At 37.3% G+C, this 14,556-nt stretch overlaps 1 protein-coding gene across 1 annotated transcript; it reads right to left on the bottom strand.

Moving 5' to 3' along the window:
* Positions 1-1,167: 1,167 nt before the first annotated feature.
* Positions 1,168-9,434, bottom strand: rhbg (Rh family B glycoprotein). Its single transcript, XM_085291287.1, has 10 exons — positions 9,101-9,434; positions 6,730-6,916; positions 5,811-5,961; positions 5,519-5,666; positions 5,061-5,227; positions 3,949-4,086; positions 3,519-3,652; positions 2,793-2,914; positions 2,427-2,500; positions 1,168-1,868 (listed from the first exon to the last, which is right to left on the bottom strand). The coding sequence occupies exons 1-10, from the start codon at positions 9,276-9,278 to the stop codon at positions 1,776-1,778; spliced, it is 1,392 nt and encodes a 463-aa protein (XP_085147413.1). The 5' UTR covers positions 9,279-9,434; the 3' UTR covers positions 1,168-1,775.
* Positions 9,435-14,556: the final 5,122 nt, after the last annotated feature.

Consider the following 14,556-nt stretch of genomic DNA (forward strand, 5'->3'; position numbering starts at 1 on the left):
AGGTGGTCAGTTACCTATGTCACTTCTTGTCTAAAGCATGACATAAAGCATGTTGTTCTGTTTTACTTGTAATGTTCTAACTTGTTGGAATAAAATCAGGTAAAGTGGTTATGTTTCTAGATATAAACCATACTGCTGGAACATCCATACTAGCATCTCTTAAATGTATTGATGCATAAAATGAAGGCAGAAAAAAACCCCATTGTAGCTTCTGTTTGTATTCTTCTTTCCATTATTTGTAATAAACCTGTGTGTGGTTACCATCAATCAGTCCTGCAAAGAAAATATAAGGTTGCTATTTTTGTATATGTGCATTGTGAAAAGACACGCTGCATTAGGTACAAGGGTTCCTCATTGCATTCTAGAAAAAGAAACAAAGATGTGTACAAGTATATCTTAGGCACTGTAGACAAAGTTTGATAGTCACAAGGCAACATTTAAAAACTGATTAAAAACCATACAAATAAGAAGAACTCTGTTTTTTACATGATATACCATAATTATATTTATGGACAGTCATCTCAATGGACAAAACTGGATACCAATTGATAACTGATTCTACTGACTGGGGGCTGATGCGAGGGAATAAGTTATTACAGTATGTGTCCTTTTTTAAAAGTTCTTCATCACGATGCAAATCCTGTCAAGTCTTTGTTGCTGCCAACAATAAAACAAAGTTTGCACACATGCTTTGTTTTTGATAGCGTTTCTGCACTTCTTTAGTGGCATTAAGCACCTCTCATACAGAGGTGACCATGTCTTGTGAGGACACCTGCTTTCTTTGGTTGTTTCATCCTTGAAACAGAAACTGTGTAAATTACTTGTGAGAGACAAATCCCATATGAATTGAAAGCATTAACCCATCCTGTCATTATTGCTATGCAGTCATTAAGCCTTCAAGACAAAAGAACTAATGATGACTGGCCTTCATCATAATAAGCAGAGACTTGATTACATAGCTCCTTGCCTTCCTACCATATTCTATAAAATTACTAAATCTTATAAGAGGCTAAAGAGAGCCAGACCTTTCTATGTTTCATTCTGATGGCCATTTTTTGATTATGATGATCAATAACTGAATGCAATTTGTTTTTATTCCTATTGTTTTTGACCCCATTAACAAAAAAGTGCACCCACGTAGTCATAAATATTAAATGAGACACAATGCACATTTGAAATATTTATTTTGCCAAAAATATTACGATATTGCTTTTCAAAATTATTTAACTTCAGATGTAACCTTCCTTAGGTCAGTCTCGTAAATGTTAAAATGTGTGTCATACTAACCAAATAGATGTACATAACTATAAAAAACAACATATTGTTGAAGAATAATAGTGGTAATAAGTAATGTTCTGAAGGTATTTTTTATTAGATGTCTGTCTTTGGTTTGGATTGTCTGTAAAACTTGTATTTTGTAACAATACCTTGCTTTAGGAAACAATTACAAAGCACCTTTCATCAAATGGACACCTCATTTGGAAATGCAGCCTTTCCGCAGGCCAGTAGCACACAGTGATGGAGCTCTAGATCAACATCTAGTGGTTGAAACTGTCTAGATTAAATGGACACTTGTGTTCTTTTTCGTTTTAGTTTTTTGGGGATTTTTTGAAAAGCAAAGATGTGAATAAAAATGTAAAGCCTTCTAAAACAGCACATTTTGACAAATTTACATTAACATTAGTACAACATAGGTAGCTTTATATATTTTCTTAGAAGGGTCTATAATCTCACAGTGTGTGTGCCTGGTTCTGTCTTTCTGTGTCTTTTTGTGTCTAGTTGAGCTTCTCAGTCTCCTCTGGCTTTGCGAACTCTTCTGTCTTCACAGTGGTCAACTGGCCCTCGTGACCTTCCTCGTCCCCTGGTACCTGACAGATAGCAGGAGATTATTGAGTTTCCAGACTTACGATATCAACTGGTCTCAAACATCCTTCCATTTCCCACTATGTCACGATTCAAGGCACTCATTAGTAGCTGCTTCTTGGTTTAATGGTATTAATTGTCTACTGGTTCACTGTATCTAAATGTCAGATGGATTGCAAAAATGGAACAAATTCTTTTAAACGTGTGGTAATTCAAATATTCATATACACAAACTCAAAAGCACCAAGGGCAACACAAATCTAAATGACGTCAGCCCAAAGTAATCAGATTCTGTGTAATAAACCAGGCTGATCATAAATTGTAGTGGTGAATTTGCTCCACCTGGTGATTCAACAGCTTTACTAGCTATGAACATATAACCGTCTTTGACATCTGATTGTTGGTGAAACACTCCCATCTTGTGGCAAAATTAGGTACTGCTCTGTTTGCAGCAGGGAAGTCTGAATCTTAAACTCCACGTAGCCTGTAGTATAGTTGCAGTGTTTCTTTGGCTGTGGACAGATACAGAGTTTAGAAGTTTCTAAAAGCTTCTTTGAACTTACTTCCCAGTAGATGCTGTCCTCAAAACACGAGGCGTCAGAAGGAGCTCCATAGATGGGCAACTTCATAATGAAACCTAAACAAAAGATTATCTGTATTAATCTTTTTTTCTTAATTAAGATTTTTAAGAAGTTATTAAGATATAAGTTGAAAGCAAGGTTTTGGGTTTCTGCTGACTATTAAATTATAAATCTTGAGATATCGTTTACATAACATTTTTTGTTTTTTACTGATCTGGTACCTCACAGGTCACAAAAGTCCAGTAGATTGTATTTTATGTTTTGTATCAGGTACTTTAAAAGTACCTGATATTCAATCAAAGGAGTATTAAAAAAAAAAAAAAAACTAAAGGAGGGATGTGAACCTACCAACAAGAAGCCCTCCCACCAGGGCCATGCCTAAAGTGACAGCAAGGGAGATGGCCTGAATCCCGCCTTGGGAAGATGCGCTTCTCCCATCAGGTGCCACCATAGGGAACACGTCTTCCAAACTAAAATTGGCACAGAGGAAAAATATCAAGTAAGTTCACATTTAATTTATAGAATGGCTGGATGGATTTTTCACTCTAAAAGTCGCACACCTCCACATCCAAAATATTTCCACCCCATTGCAATCCCCAAGCCTTCAGTTTTCTGCATGATGATTTCTGATTTGTAAATCATCAAAAGAATGATTAATATGTATATATGATTACATTTTATATATATATAACATTTTAAATCAAATATTTTTAATGTTCTTTTATATCCTGGTCTTGACAGTTCATAACTTAGAACATATGCTAAAGTACATATTTGTTTTGTATTTGTTCTTACAAAATTATGTTTCAAATTCTATTTTCACTCGTGTTCTTTGCCATATGCTCTCAACTCAGATCGCTTCAAGATGTTTATTGGTAGTGCTCCTTTTTTCTCTATACTAGTAGAAGTAAAAAATTAGATGTTGCTGTGTTCCTTTAAATCAACATTCTGTATTGTTATTTATGTTCTCCCTTATCTTTTATTGCAATATTCTTTGCGGGGGGAAAGGTCAACATAATATTTGACCTTACACCTTTTTCTTTTTTTCAAACAAATACAAAAAGAAATTTTTACCCGTCGCCATAAATCTCCTTGGTAGCCAGAGAAGCAGTGACCGCTCCCACAATAGCGCCCATAACACCGGGCATACCATGTAGGTTGTGAACCCCACAGGTGTCTTGGATCTTCAGCTTGCTCTCCAGGATGGGCTGATGGAGAGAAAACAAAATGAGAGGATTATGTGGCAGTGTTTGTTTTGTGGATGAAACTGTTTTGTGGATGAAACCCATTCAAGTTAATAATATTTTCAGTAAAAATGAATTCATTTTAGTGTTTTTTAACCCACTTTTTTAATAACCTGAAAACATAAATTAGCACATACATATTTTTGAAAAATTCACCAAAATTGTGTGTTTTAGCAACCAGTTTTTGTTTCTTTCCCTTCCACAAGTACATCACAGTTCCTTGCCTGATTTATTAAACATGAAAACTGAATCATCCTTACTGAGAGGTACTTGTAGCCCAGAACAGAGATGATACCAGCCAAGAAACCAACAATCATGGAGCCAAAAGGAGTCAGCATCATTTCTCCAGCTGTTCCTGCTGCCACTCCACCGGCCAGTGCAGCGTTTTGAATGTGGACCTAAAATAGTGACAGAAGGACTTTTAATAATGCATCACATAATGCAGAATGTAAAGATTTTAATATCTGTAGAAGAGACCTACAAAATAATAAATGAACAGATGAGACCATCAGACGTGAGCACCAAGAACTGTAAGATAATTCATCTTTCTCTAGCATACTGGTTTTGCACCACGTGCTAGTAAATAGGTGGACGATATTACAGACAAGCTGATTCCTTCCAGTGATTGGTTTGTCTTTACTGTCAGCAGGTTGTGTGGCATGTCTGTCCCCTTTGTCAATTTCACGAGCTGTTTATATTTCCCTCTTTGGTTTGATTCAAATCAGCACGGGAATGTCTCGCCTTGACTTCTTACTGTTAACGGATGGGCTTGACAACAAGCACATGTGACTAACTGACAGTGTCATCTTTGAGGAGGGAGTGTACCGTCAGCTGACACGTTTGTCAGTTTTTATCACAAGTGACTCTGTCGTGACCCGGATCAGCTGACTTTGACATTGCTGACAGGAGGGAAAGACCTAGTTCTTTCATTACTTTGTCTTGACCACACCCTCCCTTCACCGTGTTAATACTGATTGTGCACTTCTTCTGACCTCTACAGATGTTAAGAATATTTTTAATTATATTTTTTATTCTTAAACCTTTACCCCATAAAGAAGACATTTGACAACCTCCCCTAAACCATTATAATAAGTTTCACACCTTAGTATGGATCAATAAAAATGTGGATTGATGTCCACTAGACTGCTTTCTGTGTTTTACTAAGGGTAGCTGCATAGGCAGAGACCACCCAGGCTAACTTCTAATGCAATCTCAGTTCCACATCTTTGTTCCAAAAGGAGGCCTGAAATATGACAGTTTAGAAATAAGCTTCAAGGGAAACTCCTATTAGGCTTTCAAGTGGTAAAGAGTTAAGGTGAATTGCTTTTTGAAGCTACAATTCAAGTCATAAATTATAATTTTGTATCCTCACCATGTCCAGTTTGCCATCATGAGCTGTGAGGGCAGACATGGCATAAGTAGACAGAGTGCAGGCTGCCAGGGAGTAGTAGGTGTTCAATGCTGTACGATGCTGATCGTCTCCGTGAGCTGTGATGGCAGAGTTGAAGCTGGGCCAGAACATCCACAGGTAGAGAGTACCTATTTACAACCAGTATAGAAAAGACAACATTTTAATATTTCATCAATACAGTAGTTTTGATTTAAATATACACTTTGAAACTACTCAAAATATAACTGTTCCTGTTTCAAATACTATAGAGTGTTTCTATGTGTTGTTATTTGGGTGATTACAGACAGTTCATGATAATAGCGCCTGGCAAGCACCTGGCAGCACAAGTGACCAAAGAGTTACTATTAAATTAGACAACTATACATATAATAAGGAACATTTAGTATTTGTATTTCACAGAAGTAGTTGCAGGTGTTTACCGATCATAGCAAACATATCAGAGTGGTAGACTGAGCTGTTCTTGTGTTTGCTCTTGTCCAGCCTGGGTCGGTACAAGACTCGAGCCACCATCAGGCCAAAGTAGGCTCCAAATGTGTGAATGGTCATCGAGCCACCAGCATCTCTGGTCTGGAACAGGCCAGGAGTAATAATGATGAAAATAGGTGACAATTCAGATATGCATTGTGCATTTTAGGCCAAAGTCTTCAGTCCCAGTCTTTAATTATGTAGTTAATGTTTTCATAATATGAATATCTTTATACAGTAACTTACTCCAAGAAGGCTCAGCAGGATGAACTCATTGACTGCAAACAGTGTGACCTCAAACACAGCCATAACAAGCAACTGGACAGGACTTGTTTTACCCAGAACAGCTCCAAATGAGATCAGCACAGAGCCGGTGCAGAAATCAGCGTTGATCATACTGAAAGAAACAAAAATGTAAAAAAAAAAACCCCCAAAAAACAATTGAATTCATTCAAAAAATGAATTTCAGAAACATAAACTTCACAGCACAAAGACAACATAACAAAATACAATGCATCTCTTCTAATCCACAGATTTATTTTGTAATTTGCATGATGTGACATATTTTGTAGCATTCCAGTTTTTCTCAGCATTTAGAAAACCTTTTCAGTATGTTCATACTCAAAACTACTCTTGCTACCTAGAGTGAATACCAATTTTTTGTTTTGTTTTGGGGTTTTTTGCATTCATCAAGTGATAAGAGTATTGACAGTTTACTACATCCAGGTAACCAAAGATGTATTCAGGCTGCTTTAAATGCAGGATATGCAATTGGTCACACAGTGAAGGTGAACAATATTTCTAGGAATTGCTTAACCATGAGGCATTAACACTGCAAAAGTAGTTAGCAACTCCTATAGTTTTGACAAAGAATATTCTGTCCCCCTTGTCATAAGAAAAGGCTAAAATAAGACCTTTATTGCCATTATTTTATAGTACACAATGTGCCAGTCTCACAGGCAGAAATCAAGACTAGCTCTAGAATAACAAATGAAACTGATTTGTTTGTACATGTATTTGCACGGGTTAAATTGTTTGCACTCGTGTTTATGATTGTAACTAAGAGGATTAAGCGTCAAGAAAAAATTCTATCCTTATCCTATGTATTTTGCATATTCTGTATGTGTTTGGGTGCACATTCATATATGCATGGTTATCCACATACCTCTCCACTCCAACGTGGATTTTGCCTCCATGCATACCATGGAAGAAACCCTGCATAAGTGTGGCCCACTGTAAGGCTAAAGCTGCAATCAGGAAATTGAAACCAACACTGCTGAAGCCATAACGCTGGAGGAAAGTCATGAGGAAACCGAAACCAATGAAGATCATTACGTGTACATCCTGGAAACCTGGAAAGTGTGGATGAAAAGAGTTAAAAAATGAGAAACCAAGTGGTGAAATAACGAAGTACCTATGGCATTTAAAACATTTTCCCCTCATGTTTTTTTTAAATCAAACTACAATTAATTTTTTGTTGGTCAGAGGAATTTCACCAGCACTTCAGGGAGGATATCACTCGCTTGGATTGGTCTGGAATGTTTTCTTCAATAGCTACTCTCAACAAACTCACTCAATCATTGCCAGCGACACTATGACTCGAGGGCTTTGTAGTCTAGAAAAAAACACAAACTGAATGGCTACTTACATAAGCTTTGGTTAACTGGAACAACAGGTTAAGCTGTGAAACATCCTACTGATTCTTGGATCATCACTTTATCACTTGTATTGTGTGAAAAACTAGCTTTTGCGACAAGAGAGCATATGAAACTGAACTGTCTAAACTTGCACCCGGGTGTTTCCATGTATGTTTATCTATTTGTCTGATATTCCCAAACACAAAATTGCACTGTGCTTTGCCTGCTGTCACTATGGTAATGGTTAACTGGCAGGACCATGCAGAGGTGTTGTCTTCATTGCTGTTTTGGCCCAGATGCAGTTCTCAGTAGTTCCTAGTTGACGCCATACAGTAAAAGCAATAATACGCTTCACTGGGTTGAGTTAGATTCTATTATTTGGCTTCTGCTTAACCTTTAGTAATAACTATATAACCCAGCTTATTTGTATGTTTCCACATTGCATTGAATTCAAAACGCTAATATTGTCACTCATTTATTTATTTCTACTTTGGTTTAAAAAAAAGAAATAGTTCAGGTAAACTATTGCACAAGAGTTTGTTCAATAGCACAGTTCTCAACTATAGTTCCTCAGTTAGATCATTTCTGTTTTTTTTCCAAACCTACCCATGCAAGTGTTTTTCCAGTGAAACTTATATGTCACTGGTTTTCATAAGAGCATATTTCAGAGAAAGTCCACATTAGGTCTTCATTTTAACTATAAGTTGTGACCTGTGTGTTTGTCTTTCTGGAGGACAGTCCAGTAAAACACAGGCTTTGTACAGTGTAAACTTCTATGTTTACTGTACATTTTTTTTCCTAAGAATGAAATAAGGGTAAACCATGTAGGTTTTCCATACACACAGGTGAAGTTTTCTTTCATCTCCCAGGATATTGAGGGTGTCAGACTTCAATACACCACTATGAACCTTTTGTCTCTGCTTATTTTTCTTATTTTATGAATTTTAATCTATTAATCCTGTACTGTTTGAGGCAGAGCTGAAGAAAATAGTTGTTATTTGGTCAAAGCTTTGTTAAAAGTACAGTTTGTAATGTTTCATTTTGTCCTGCGACATTTCACATTGATTGATGTGTCAAAATGCAGTGGCTATGCTAACCAACTGATAACAGTCAAGTTATTAGTTTAGCTCACCAAACACATTTCCCACGTGTGGGACTAATAAAGGTGTATCGTCCAGTGCAAAATTAGAGGGTCATGTAATAACTACGTAAAAAAATATTGCTGACCTTGTGGCTTTATTAGTTCCTGTAATTCAGTTTTGAAGTCACATGTAACCTAATTCTGCTGCAGTGTTCTGAAAGGTGACTTACTAATAGGCCAGGGCAGGATCAACACCCAAGTTAGCTGCCTGCAGGTGGGAGGTGGCTTGTAAAGACGAGGGAATTCATCTCCCCAGATTCTCTTCGCAGAATGCTGTCTGATTTGTTAACACACGCCCAGCCTAACACAAAGCTCCATCTTAACGAATATGCCCAACTGCTAAGCTAGAACTTTGTGCTCCCTGACTTCTAAGAACTTCAGTGTTAAGTTTACCAATGTAAATGCTGCAATTCAGCAGATTTTTCCCCTTTAATGCAGATGAGAACATTTGTGTTTTGTTGAAAAAACAGTTGCATGCAATGATGAATTACGCAACAGTCCTAAAATAAGTGCACAGTGAGGCCATGTCTCAAAACAACAGGTAACAAAGAGAACCACTTTAACATATATCGGCCTTTGAAACTCTTAAATAAATTGCCGATAGGCTTAAGAACAAGGCAGAGGCAAGCTTACTATTACTACAGTATTATTTCGTTTTTTGGTTTACACTAATCTGTAATATGCTATGTGCAAAAATAACGTTATATTAAGTAGGAGCAATGCACAAATTTTCCTTTCCATATCTACAAAACACTCACTTGGGTAGCGGTAGTAGAAATCGTTGTCATATTCACTGTGGTTCGAATGGTGCCACTTCTTTGCATCTGTCTCTTTGTCATACTCCACCAGCACCCCAAAGAGGATGATGAGGATGATCTCCAGGATGAAGCAGGTGATCGGCAGTTTCAGCCGCATGTTGGTATTTGTGTCTGTCATGTTTTCTTTCCGGTGAGATGAAGACGAGAAATTTAATGAGGCTTGTTCTTCATGAAATTAATTACAGCTCTAGCACAGAGCGTTGGACACACTGTCTCTCTCACACTCAGGGGCGTCCTGCAGAGACAAGAGGATGTTTTGTGTGAGAGTGGAAGAACTAGCTCACAGACAAACACAAGCGCTGATGTGTTTTTCATCTCTTGGGACACACCTACCGGACCTAAAATGGCATAATTAATATTATTCCCGCCCCCTTCTACTTTACTTTTTAAGGTGGTTTGAAGTGCTGGAGTTCAGCAAATACGTTTATAATAAGTAATAATCCAGTACTTTTGATAGATACAGCTTGGTAATTTGTGTTTCTAGTGTTTTAGACACTAATTTATGGCTAATAAGTTTAAGCTAGTTTAAACTAGTAGCTTAACACTTAGTTAAACCACTAGTTTATGGCTGCTGGATTACCACATTTTAGCCAGCAGCATGAGATTTAAGTGTCATTTTTATTTTCTGTGTGCACTTGCCATCATATATTATTGCAATTTGGCAGCAGCCACTCCTTCATTCATACAGCATACAGTTTGAGACAGTTTCTGTTCTGTATTTGTGTTTCATGCTAAAAGCAGAGATAATGCATGAACAAGTTCCTGAAAGTTCCTGAGACAATTCACTCACACACTCACTCTGTTTGGATAGGTTTGCCCACAAAAACTACTTTGCTGTGGTTACTGAAAAAATATACCGTTTGGTTATGAAGCACCCCAATTAGCATTAAAAAAATTAAGCCACTGGAGTTCCTGAATTAGCCACTTAGGGCTGACTCATATGTTTACAGATGGGTAAAGAAAAACAAAAAACAACAAATAAGAGGTGACAAAAAGTCCAGACTTAACAAAACTTAAAGCACAGCTCTTTTACTCAGTGTGATTGTTTTTAATGTACTCTTAATTTGATCTGTTATTGTATATTTTACACATGTTTGTATGGGATATTGTATTTGTTTTAAATGTTATATACCTATGTGGTATGTGACTTTTGTTGCTATGATGCCAGGTCTCTCTTGTAAATGAGATTTTTAATCTCAATGAGATTTTTACCTGGATAAATAAAGGATTAATAAAAAACAGTCATCCTGTCTTTGAGGATGCACAGCGGATCTTCTGTTCTCTCAGCGATCAAAAAAACTGTAGCCACCACGGCCTACTACTCATACAACTGTCAATTAAAATCACACAGGATGAGTTCAGAAGGAAAGGGGCAAGAAGCCAGAATCAGCAAATACATATAGGGTTTTATCATTTAAAAGATTTGTAAATGGTAAATGGCCTGCATTTGTATAGCGCTTTTCTAGTCCTTAAGGACTCCAAAGCGCTTTACACTACATTCAGTCATTCACCCATTCACACACACATTCACACACTAGACCATTAAAAGAAAAAAAAACAAACTTATTTGCACAAAGTATTAACACCAATTGCCCTGATTTAATTACAAATCCACTATAAATAAATGGGATCCCACAGGAACTCAACACCTCCCCACTGCAACTGTTGCTAGCACTGCATGAGAAGAAGAAAATAGAATAAGTATCATATAAATAAATTACACATAATTATACTTAGTAAAAAGTATACATGACCTAAAACATTCATTTTGCACCTTAAACCTGTACTGAAAGGTCTGTATGGCAATCAAATCTTCTCTAACGAGTCTCTGTTTGAACACTGCTGAGATAAATGCACATAGTAGAAGCAATAATCGTGATATTCTCACGTGATAAAGCTACAGTTCTTCAGCTGCTGCATTGCTTATCATGACTTTGTAGCATCCCACAAGCACATTTGCGCATAACCACAGTTCTGCATCAGAACAAGAGAGAAACGATGAGCCTCGCTACTACTTCCAATATATACTATTCCTTCTATCTCCTGGTTCCAAATAGAGTCTGTTTTGAAAGGTCACTGTCCCTTTGATAAGTTACAGCCAGGGCTTAAATAAATGTGGGACCATAAAAGTACTGACACCATCAAGGATCAGTGGGTTTCTAGTTGGGCCATCTGCAGTTTTATTTACACAGTGGAAGATGAAACAGATTACAGTGGTTTCCTGCGTGGCGTTCTCACTTGGGGTTGGCTCTCACAGTGGTGTTTTTGTGTCTGCTTAGGTGTAGCAAACTTAATTAAAAACGTATAGATAATATCTTATTTCATAGTGTAATCTTCACATTTTTTTTATCCAAACACAATCTCTGTTGATTCACCCATTAATTATATTCACAGTATGGCCCCTATAGCCAGTGTAGCCAAAGGTAGTGTGGCCACTATTAACTCTTCTCCAGCAGATTGTACCAAGCAGCAGGAAAAACCTGATCACTAGGTGCCCGTGAGGAGGACGTGTAGTCCTAAACAGAGGCCCACAGCACACGACCAACCCATTCATGTCTCTCATCCTTGTCCCCCAGTCTGTGACACACCCACTGAAGAGACGGTAACCATCCTATTTTGGATAGAGCAAAATGTGACTAAATAGTTTAGACCAGGAAGCAAATGTAACAGTGTAGTATTATTCCACTTGCCACAAATGTTACTGCAGCCAGCCTCACCTAACTGGCCACACCCCCTGGTGTGGCCAGTTAGGTGAGGCTGGCTGCAGTAATCGCTGCCAGTCTGCCGTAGCCGTACGACAGTGTGCTATGCGGAGTGGTGTGGGGTCAGCCCTTTGATCTGATACAACACCGTTGTGCCCATTCAGGAAATAAAGTAGCAAGGATTGATCAGAGACTCCTTGTCTTCTTAAAAACGCAACACAACGCAGAGTCGAGGAGTCTGTTTGGGCTGAACTGTTGCAGCGGGGTGAAGCAGAAACCGGTTACACAAAGTTGCAGTCTTACACGCCTCTCTGCAGCTTCGTTCCTCTTGTTATTCCCCTAAAACCATATCCCCTTAGAGACTGTGTCTGCTCTGAATGTGTGCTAAAGAGTAAAACAGTAAAATGTGAAACATTAAGCATTAGGTCTCTTTCTTCTGAGTCCTTGTTAGTACAAAAACGAATAATCTCCTGTTACTGCTGCTTAATGCAATTTACCGCAACACTTGCATGCACGTACATTTCACACTTTAAAGAGGTCTCAAACAAAGACCTGCTAATTCACTTCTTATGCTTTTGGCATCCTACTTATGTTGCCAGACTTTAATCACATACAAAAAGACAAGATAAGGCAAAATGGCAATGTCCATCTCCGCCTGGTGAGACATCTATAAACTGGTGCTCCCTGCTTTGTACTTTTAATGGATTAAAGTTTAGTAGACTGCATCAGTTTGTTGGAAGATGTAATTACACACTAATCAATGTATGTTTATGGGAACAATATGACTGATTGCACCTAAATAGCATCATACCTTAAATTTATGGAGTGACCATAGATATCAGTGCTGATTTTTTCCCCCACAATTGCAAGTTTTCTTCCTTTTACAATAGAATGTCTGATATCTGAAATGAGAGAGTTCAACAGAAACAACAGAAAATTAATTCACCAATGTTGGTATCACTCTTTTTTATGTAAAAATCATTCCCATGAGTGTTATCACTCAGGCATTTTTTCCCAGAATCAGTAAACTAAAACCACAAGAGCATAGACCATTTGCTACGCTGTTTACACTGACAGAGCTGTGACAGACACGAGAGAAAACAGCTATATATTTGTGAAAGGACTGGACAAGCTGAGGTTGTACAAAGCTAAAGGAAAATTTCATGTGCCTTCTCTTCCTCTTGCTATAATGTTTCATAACATATGTCACTCACACCTGTATCTTCATCTTCTATCAGCACAGGCTGCTTTTTCTTCGGAGCTGGCAAGAATGCAGTTATGTTTTTGAAGTATTTAAACTATTACCACGAGACACCAGGAGAGTCAAAGAGAAGCCATAAACTATGCAGATACAGATAACTCTTTCTGCCAGGTTCCTGTCACAAAATCAAAACATCACTGATCGGTATTCTCCTGCATTTCATTCAGTCACATGATGTCATGTGACTAATTCAACATTATATAGTAATATAAGCTTTATGTCAATGAAAATATTTAAATTAACTGTGAATTCCTATGTGTGACATAATATTATTTGTTATTCCTCTGTACCAAAGATTTAATCTAATATGTTGCTTTTTGAGCTGAAGTCATAGAAAAAAATATTATATTCACAAATATGCACTCTTTAATGCGTAATTGAGTTTTCCAACAGCTAATCTTTTTGTAAATTTAGAATTAGTGTCAGTGTTGGCCCGCAATCTTAAATGGAAAATCACCATTCTATTTGGCTTTTATGTGTGTGGCACCACACACATAAAAGTTTTGAGTTTGTGTGCCATGGAGGTCTTTTTAATTCATATCTGCACCTCCAGAAACCAAATATGAAAGATCAGGCTTGCAACTACTGTTTCTATCTGTTCATGTTTCTAAAGTAGAATCACTGTTGCAGTCACTCTGAAGGCTCTTTAGGCTGGTTTCCAGCTTTGCTTTGCATTTTTGGCTTTATGTTCATATGTTAACAAGTACAAGAAAGATCGTATCCCCCTTAAACTTTAACTTCAAGTTTAATGTGTAATACATTCCTTTCTTTAATTTCGAGCCCAACACTGCTCTGAAATGAGCTTCATGACTCATCAACTTGGTTTCCTTTAAAGCCTCCTCCAGAGTAAATACCTAAATATCTCCTTTCGTGCCTTCTAACAAAAAACAGAAACATTTAATTCAACATTCAAGCAAGTATAGTGTTGTTTATGGGAAAAAAGCCCCATTAGATATGTCATGTTTTATGATTTATAATCCCAATGAAACATAAAACTTCAGAGGTAAGGACCTACATGCAGACATGCCTCATCTTGTCTTTGCTCTTGAACTGATCCTGTTCCTCATCGCTTTATCTTAGCCGTTAGAGGTTTACATTTAAAATCAACAAGCTTTCTAAACTTGAAGCTGAAACTTTGATTAAAGTTCACAACTGCTGCTGCTGTTTGCAGGAAAATGACAACATAGAGACCTCTCAGCTATATGAATGTGATGAGTGATGTGCAACAGTCTGAAACAGAAACTGAATGAGAAAGATCTTGTTAGAAATGTAAAAAAGAGAGGGTTGTTTAGATATCACAGGGAAACTGACATCTATCTCAACAAATGCAATCTAAACCTGGGACAGCAACAAAGAGACATAAAAGAAAATTAAAGTTTTATATAATACAAACAAGGAAATTATTTACAACCAATATAGGGAATGAATCCCCT

The sequence above is a fragment of the Mchenga conophoros genome, linkage group LG11, assembly GCF_057382185.1.
Source record: "Mchenga conophoros isolate Kocher_MC1m ecotype Shallow Benthic linkage group LG11, M_conophoros_male_GT1.1, whole genome shotgun sequence".
Taxonomy (NCBI): Eukaryota; Metazoa; Chordata; class Actinopteri; order Cichliformes; family Cichlidae; genus Mchenga; species Mchenga conophoros.